Here is a 9,164-nt window from a genome sequence, read left to right as displayed (position 1 = left end):
ACCATCATACTTATAACATTAGAACCTATTGTCCTACTTATAATAATAGGTAAAAATCTCAGTAAGTCAAAAACTTGTAAAGGAATTTTACATTATAGCATATATAATAAGTTTCAAGAAAGAAATCTAAAGTTCAGAAAAAAAAGTGACAGTTTTTGAGCTGAGTTTAACTTTTTTAATAATAGCCATGTATTCAGTTTCTCAAGTTATATGTTTCATTGCACATGTTAAAAACAAGTATGAACAGTAAACAAATGTTACATATATATATCTATATAGGTTATAATATTTTGTTTGGGACAGTTTTTTATATTATAACTTGTAGACCATAGACTATTTTTTGTATGTTCCCTCATGTTTCAAAGTTAGATAGTGCTACAGAAAAGCAGTTATACTCAATATCATTTTCTATCAAGTTTATACAATTTATTCATCCGCATTTTAATCTTTGGTAAAATTACTACTGTATCTTTACATCCAATACATCACGTGATATATATATAATTAGAAAATGAGACATTTAGTATTTTGTATTCCCCTGTATTCATGCCCTTTAATAGTAATATATCTACATAAATAGTCAAACTCACTCTATATGATTAGTCCTTAAAAAAATCTCAAGATTCCAAAGAACTTGCGTTTAATCAAAGTTACTCTATATGATTAATCCATAAAGAAATCTAAAGATCCTAAGGAACTTGCGTTTAATCAAACTTACTCTATACAATTAATCCTTAAAGAAATCTTAAGATCCCAAAGAACTTGCGTTTAATCAAAGTTACTCTATATCATTAATCCTTAAAGAAATCTAAAAATCCCAAAGAACTTGCGTTTAATCAAACTTACTCTATATGATTAGTCCTTAAAGAAATCTCAAGATGTCGTCGAATGCCCGAACTGCTGACACTGGAAACAGTTGAGAGGGTTAGGAATGTATGGCCGTACATTACAGTTAAGATAACTCAACACGACGGAGGCAGGTGGACGTGGCGATGTAAACATCGCATCGCACAGCAGAAACTCCTTGGCTGGAGAAACCAACGAGGATCTCTGACTCAGGGATGTTCTTTAAATCCCTCTCGACAATAACTCCTCGTGAGGAGTTCAAAGTAGATGGGAAGTAACCTCAATAGGTATGTTCCCAAGGGCCTTTGACCTTAAGAGGAGTTTGCTATGTGTAGGTGTAGATGTTTCCACCAAGATTTCCCCATTTTCTTTACTGACCTTAGAGAGCCAGCAAGCCCCTCTAATCCCTTCTGAATGAAAAAGGGAGACATTTGACCTAAGGATTTGTCAGACAAAGAATGAAAAATTACAAAATGAGGTATAGGAGCTGGTTTTGGTGGTGATTGAGTAACAGAGTCATCTATGCTTAGTCGTTTCGCTATTAGCTGTTTTTTTACTATTGTTATTTTTTCTGGGATTTGAGAAGCTATAATGAAATGACGAAGATTCACTGGCCACTTACCCCACCCACCATGGAGTCGTACGAGGGGATGCACTATATGCCAAACAAAGATACAGTAGCAACGCCAGGATTTCCTGAGCACTATACCCAAACACCAGCATCAGACACAATGTCTACAACACCCACTGAGAATGCTCAACACTAGTACTCAGTTGACACTAGCTCAACAGGACCAGCCGACTGACCCTGGGGGAGGGGAACTCTAAGGCCACCTGTCTATTGTAATTCAAGGCCCAGACACCACTCAACCACCAGGATCCTCTCCTCCACTTCACGGGTCGCCATGCATGACAAACACGTGGGTGGATGTTCAGATCCCAGACGAGGTAAACTGAATATACAGAATCTTTCCTGGGAGGTCCACTCACCATGTACAGGAATCCACATCGAGAGGTGTGGTTTCGAATACAAAGTGAACAAATTAAGAGGAATGATGAATATAATATGAACAGTTTATGTTATTTTATCACAAATGTTAGGCGTATCGGTTTCTAATGCTTAGCTGGCATTAAGCATTTAAATAGTAAGTAAATTCTGATTCACTAACGATGAGTTCCAGTCTATTAGTTATGGCAGACTTACTTTCTGTAGGAATGATCTTTATGAAAAGTGCATAGCTGTTGAAATGCATTCCTTCCAATTAACTTTTTTTTATTCTAAGAGTAACTTGTGGTGTTATTGTTTAATCTTATGCGTCAATTTTGTTTTACAATTACAAACTATGAATTGTTTGTGAATAAATATTCTGTTATTTTTTTATTAGCTGTATTAATATTGGTGTTAGGTATTTCTTTGCGATTTCATCATTATTGTGATAAAATATTATATTTGTTCGTGGTTTCTGATTTCTCCAACGAATTTATATGTCATGTTTTTCAAAATATTCATCAAATGGTTAGTTTGTTGTTCTTGGCTTGTTTTTGATTGATGTTGTTTCTTTGTTGTCAAATTGGAAAATAGTGCTCCATGTGTTTTTGATATTTCTGTGTATTGGGTGTGGAAGAAGAGGTATCTTTGTTATAGTATGCTGTTGGTTGTGCATTAGTATGTATATGTGGTGTGTTTTGTTTGTTTTCGTCCTCTTGTACTTGTTGTGATTGGGTGTTGTTTCTTATATTAGATAGTTTATTATAATGTATTTTGTGTTAGTGCATCCTTTATAGTTTGCACTAGGATTTCGTTAAAACTACAGCATTTTGGTTGTTGGTGTGTTTTAGGACATTGTTTTGCATTATGGTTTAAATCCACAAGCAACACATTGTGATTTACAAGTGATGCAACATGACCGTAGTTGTAGCATTGTGTTACTGTGATCGCTGGCATTTTCGCTTTTTCTACGAGATATCTTTGATACCAAAATATGATACCATTGTTGATTTGTTCTTGTATATTATGTGTGTTTTATGTGTATACTTTTATTAAGTTTGTTGGTGCTTGTGTTCGTTGTGAAATGTCTCTTTTAAACTTTTCTTTGTGGAATGTTAATATCAGTTAAAGCCTCTTTGATCTCTTCCATGCCTATGCTATATTATATGCCTCTGATAACAAAAGCCTTAGCTTGGGGGTTGTTTCCGGCTAGGTGTAGGTTTACGTTTCCTGGTTGGAAGGCATCCTTGCAAGAGGGAGTTAAGATCTTTGTAGTCAGTGCCCTTTAATAAGACGTCACCTATCCCTTGTTGTTTAATTTGTGTACTTGTAACATTAGGCTTACATCTTTTAATTTCTTGAGCTAGTTGTGAACTTTGTATGAGCTGGGAATGCTTTCAATTATGATTGCATTCAGAAATTTCTTTACTACCAAGCTACAGACTATGACCAGCGCCCCCACAAAACATTTTCCCTGTACAACATGTACCTTACCTCCAAGACAGGTTAAACAATTTTTGATAAAGGTTTATTTCTAAATTCTATATATAAAAATTAATTATTTCTTGTGCTATTTTTTATTTCAGCACTGAGTACAGAACATGTAGAATATTCGGCGTCTGCCTTGTGGAAGTGGGTTATCTCGGGGTACTCCCGTTTCCCCCACAACAAATACTAAGGCACTTGGATTTAATGATCCCAGCCACCCTGTGTCTCTGATCATGTGAAGTTTATTTCACTGTACTTTGTCGAATGTTTGTCGCCTTGCTTCTTCTGAACGACGTCATGCCATCGGTCTAGGTTTTCTATTTGCCCTGGAACCCTCCAGATATGCCTCTGTTTCTCTCATTTCTCCATAGTCCAATCCATATCTTTCAATTCACTAGACAACGTAGGACCAACCTCTCCACCTAAAATTAAACATCCCACGAATGTAACAAACAAATTATCGCGAACGGGGTGAAAGGGGATAACAATATCTCTTAACATCCCAGCCGAGGAAGCGTCTTTCCTTTAAATACTAAATTCCTGTCACGAAATTTTCAGTTTATTTTCGTATAATTTTATGATTGCATGTTTCGGTGGTGTTGATTGTCTATTATTGTATGTTATCTAGGCGTTTTGCATTTAATGCTTAAGTGTGGTTTTTGGTTGTTATTTGTTACTGCAATGGAGCCAGATTCATCTTTGTTTATGTGGTCCTCTGTATTTTTTTGTGTTTGCATTTTATGTTCGTTTTGTATGTTGTTCTCCACGTCAATTTCCAGTGTATTGTTATCATCCTTATATTCTACATTAGCATTTAATTTCTATTGTGATTTGCTTATAGTATCTATTTCCTTTTAGTTATTTTTAATTTCAAGGCTTACTTCAGACTTTTTTGGTTCGGACTGAGATTTTGGGCTTAGTTTGGCTATTTCGTTTTTACTACAGTTTAAAAGGGATGATAACTGAAATGATATTTGACTACTACTACTTAAGAATAGGCCACCTATACTTGGTTTACCGTTTGATATTGAATGTGTGGGCTTCATCTTAGTTTTTATTGTCGTGGATTTGTCCATTTTCACTTTAACATATTTGGCACTTATTACATATTTGGCACACGAGTTAATGTTTTTGATTTACCACTGTCTCTGTGGTATAGTATTGATGGTCTTTTTCTTCTTTGATGTCCCCAGTTGATCTTCTTGTGCCGAAGTTGGAAAGATATCTTGAGGTACGTCTGCACAGCAGGAACCACAGAACAGGAATTTCAAAAACGAAGAAACTAAATGTGGCAGGAATTTTTGTTTGAGGGAAGAGAACACAACATGGGAGTTGCAAGCTCTTCACAACAGGGGTGTTTCCCCTTCAACCCCTCGTGTAAATTTGTTTAACTTCGAGGGATTGTTAGATTTTGACTGCGAGGATTATATCTAAAATAGCTGTTTTGTTGGAAAGCCGTGAAGAAGGTGGGAGAAAAACACAAGGATCTTGACGTTGAAATTTTTGATTGGTGTTGTCAGTTGATGTTGTAAAGAGACCAAAGCATGTGACCGAAAAATCTAGTTTCAACTTACTCTACTTAGTGGTTTAATTTATGTTTAATGCACTTCATTTGTTAAGGTGTCAATTGGCATTATAATTATTTAAATATTAAATATAATTGATATGTTATTGAACTATTTTTGTTTGTTTTGAATTTCGCGCAAAGCTACACGAGGGCTATCTGCGCTAGCCGTCCCTAATTTAGCAGTGTAAGACTAGAGGGAAGGCAGCTAGTCATCACCACCCACCGCCAACTCTTGTGCTACTCTTTTGCCAACGACCGTCACATTATAACGCCCCCACGGCTGAAAGGGCGAGCATGTTTGGTGTGACGGGGATTCGAACCTGCGACCCTCTGATTGCGAGTCGAGCGCCCTAACCATGCCGGTCCCGAATTATTTTTGAAAGAAAACCAACGAGGTAAATGGCCCTTTTTAGGGGGACTGGGACAAAAAGGTCTAACGCCCGAGTGAGTTTTGTTGCGGGAGAAAACCGGAGTATTCAAACCTACTTTCACAGAACAGACGCCGAATAATCTATTTGTCTCGTGCCCTGGCTCTAAATAGAAAAATGACAGTTAGCGAAACCACGACATAATATTTATAGTTACCTTTCCTTTTTCTATCGCAACCAGAGCTGAAAGTGTGGAATTGTTAGGCATTATCACCTCTCGAACCTTGGCCCCTTCGATATGCAGTAGTCTTGCTTTTGTTTGTCTGAGAAAGTGTCAGTAGTTTCTTGAATTTGTAGCTCTGATAATGAACCTTATTATAAAGTCGTTAACCTTTCTGTGTAGTTGTGCAACTATGTCTAGAAAGAACCAAAATATATTTATTTGATTTTGTATTTCCAGAAGGAAACAAGAGGAATTTCGGAAATATTTCAAATGGTCATTTAGATGAAGTAAATAATGTTTTCTTCGTTTTATTTTTTACAGTTAGTGGTTCAGTTTCGGTTTGTTTGTCTGTGGCACAAAGTTACACAAAAGGCTACCGCCGCTCTGTTCACCATTGGGAATAGAACCTCAAATTTTACCATTGCAAAACCATGAACTTACCTCTGACCCACATGCGGACTTCAATTACGGAAAGTACGTAATTACAAGAGGAAGTATGATAAGCACTTACTGTTGGGTTGTTTGAGGAAATGAACGTTAAAGGACCAATGTCCCCAGATAGTTCTTTTAACTATGAATGCTTCTTCCCTGTACATTAATATTCCAGAAAAAAGTCTTGGAGTTTTAAAAACTGCAATTACTTTAACTAATCTGTCCGAATATTAAAAAATCAGACAGACTTCTCTTAACCTTGATATTAGCCTTGAATGACTTAGAATTCAACAATCAGCATTACATTCAGGCTAACGATACTGTCATGGGTACCAAATTGGATCTTAATTTTGCTATGATATTAATGCTTGGAGAAAAGCAGTGTGAAATCACATATCTGAAATGTTACATTGCTTACGTGTATTTGGGCAGCCGATTGTGAATCTTTCTAAAACTTCTTTCGACACGCTAACTTCTTCCAAAATATTATTTAGTTTAAACTTCACCATTCACCCCCACACATTAATGTTCTTGATGTTGCTGTTTCTATAAAACACAGGATTTAACACACTATCTTATACAGATATCATGATCTTTCTTGATGTTGCTTTTTCTATAAAACACAGGAATTAACACACTATCTTATACAGATATTACCGAGATTGTCAGCAATTTGTCCAGCTCTACCTCGCTTCATTTGGCAGAGCTAGGTATAAAAATTGGTATACAGGTGTTCTTCACATATGCGCTGTACATATTAAGCGATAACGGTGCGGTAACTAAACAATATCAAGGAAAAAAAATTCTGTCTATTCATCCATCTCCTACAAACGGAGCTCACCACTCTAGACCAAACTTGGCATGCTAACTTAGTAGTCCAAAAGTAAACCAAATCCATTCATTAGAATATAGTTTTCCGTAGAAGCAAAATTCAAGATTATTATTAAATTTAATGCATAAGACGTACTAAATTCATACAGTAGAAATCTTGACCACATCTTTACTGTGAAATGGGCTGCTTTGGACGAGAAGTGACGCAACAGCTTTGCGATTTCTGCCAAGTTTCGACTTCTACACTTCCTCACGTCCGATCCACTTCCCGGTCTTACAACATTTTTTTTTTTTTTTTTTTTTTTTTTTTTAGAATGAACGCTAATGAAAATCCTCGTAGAGATTTTGCTTGTTTTAAGCCGATTTGTGCGTGTTTCCCACATTTTGAAGAGAAAATGTTGGAAGAGTACAATATTCTTAAAGTAACCTGCAAGACTTTTAAGGTAAGACATATAAAGTATATTACAAGAGCTTGGAAAATAAAGCTCATTATGGACTGAGAGTTTACGTTTACTTGTAGACTTTCACCAGATCTATCGGGCTAACACCAAGAGAAGAGCTAGGTATGCAATTTATCTCTCAAAAATTATTCAACTTGCACATCTAGTTAATTTTTACTTTGACTAGTTACTCATTATTCAGAAGTATTAACGAACGAACGTTTTGACGACTGCTATATTAATAGTACGTAGAAAATAAAACGGCAAAGAAGAAAAGTAATTACTTGCTGGGATTAAGTGGTCAGTACGTTTCTATAACAGATTATTATTATTATCATGATCTTAGCTTATCAACAGATAGAAACACGTCAATAAATTAAAAACACTAATGACATACAGATCATACATACATTTTATTTTCCCAAAACAGACTCTAGAATTTTTGTTGTGGTTACAATATCCGCTGAAGTCTGTGGCAGCACTGTAGGAAGGAAAAACAAAACACAACAAAAAACAACGAAAATTAATCTTTAGTATTACTAAAATAAAATAAATAAAACTTCGAAATTTTCTGATCATAATTAGCAGAACCATTGATTTTGAAATTCAACACCTGTTTAATATCAAACTTGTCTATTTGAGAACACTTAAAAATAATTGCCAGAAATGTGAGAAGTACGAAAAAAATTTGTATTTTCACATCAAATTAATGTTTTTGTTTTGGGACAAGGTTAGATCAATATGATGAGAAGTTAAAGTAATTGGCTTATCCACAATCTCACCGTAGTGTCGCAAAGAAGGTTTCATGTTGTATCATTTCAAATAGCTATAAATATTAGGTCGTCAAGGAATTAATGTCGCTGTTTTTAGATGAAAAAACCCGAACTTTTATATCAAAATAAAACATTTAAAAAACTCCTATGGTACAAAAGAGAACTCAAGAACAAAATTATATCTGAAAATGTTGCTTCTTCGCTTTATCCCACTGGCTCCCGTCCTGGTATGTTATATGGCCTTCCCAATATTCATAAAGCAGGTTCCCCCCTCCGACCCATTCTTTCCAGTACAGGCACACCTAGTTACAAACTTGCTAAATTCCTTATACCTATACTTCAGCCACTCACAACTAATGAGCATACTATCCCTCATTCCTTCCACTTTGAACGTGAACCAAGTTTACTACCTCCCTCAGATAATTTCTTCATGGCGAGATTTGATGTTACCTCCCTCTTTACAAATATTCCTCTACATGAAACTATTAATATATGTATGTATATCTGAGCTTTCACGTAATAACATTCCTTTAAATGGCTTTTCTGAAAATCAAATTAAGGTCATGCTGGATCTTACCACTATAAATTTATATTACCTGTTCAACAACACCTTGTATGAACAAATAGATGGCGTTGCGATGGGCTCCCCACTTGGTCCAACTTTAGTTAATGCATTTCTCTCTTATTACGAACAGAAACGGCTTGGCACCTGCCCAGTTAACTTTAGGCCTGTTCTGTACAGAAGGTATGTGGATGACACTTTTTATTCTTTTTAATAATAGTGATCAATGCTCAACATTTTTAGAATACCTTAAATCACAACGTCCTCGCATAAAATGTTTCATCACCGGTGACAGTTCTGTCCAAAAATGGTTTACGCGCCGTAAGAGACGGAAATACGTTCACACGTTGGAAACGATGATCATCGGAGAGTTCGTAAGGCACCCAAACACCTTCTTTATGGAGTTTTCCCATATTCCTTAGATGTTTACGTATTGTTTCACGAGAGACATGCAATTTCAGGGCCATTTCACGAGTATGTTGCTTTGGGTTACACTCAACAGGCGTCTTCAGAGCATCAATATTGTTGCGTCAGCGAGGTCACGTGACTAGTATCACGCCACGTCCTTCTCGAACCTTCGTGAATTATCGGGAGACTACTAGATTGGGGTAGTCTGGTATATATAAGATCGTCACAACGTGACGGA

The 9,164-nt window shown here is 36.0% G+C and overlaps 1 protein-coding gene across 1 annotated transcript in view; it reads right to left on the bottom strand.

Moving 5' to 3' along the window:
• The window catches only part of LOC106465522 (pro-neuregulin-2, membrane-bound isoform-like), a 93,316-nt gene that overhangs the window by 13,927 nt on the left and 70,225 nt on the right, over positions 1–9,164 (bottom strand). Inside the window, exon 6 of the mRNA XM_013925750.2 lies at positions 7,594–7,664. Coding sequence (XP_013781204.2) covers positions 7,597–7,664 — 68 coding nt within the window. The 3' untranslated portion in view covers positions 7,594–7,596. The remainder of the gene's footprint in view (positions 1–7,593; positions 7,665–9,164) is intronic.

Source organism: Limulus polyphemus, unplaced genomic scaffold (assembly GCF_000517525.1).
Source record: "Limulus polyphemus unplaced genomic scaffold, Limulus_polyphemus-2.1.2 Scaffold68, whole genome shotgun sequence".
NCBI classification, from domain to species: Eukaryota; Metazoa; Arthropoda; class Merostomata; order Xiphosura; family Limulidae; genus Limulus; species Limulus polyphemus.
Note: the sequence above shows the minus strand (reverse complement) of the source record. Positions and strands in the feature narration are given on the sequence as shown.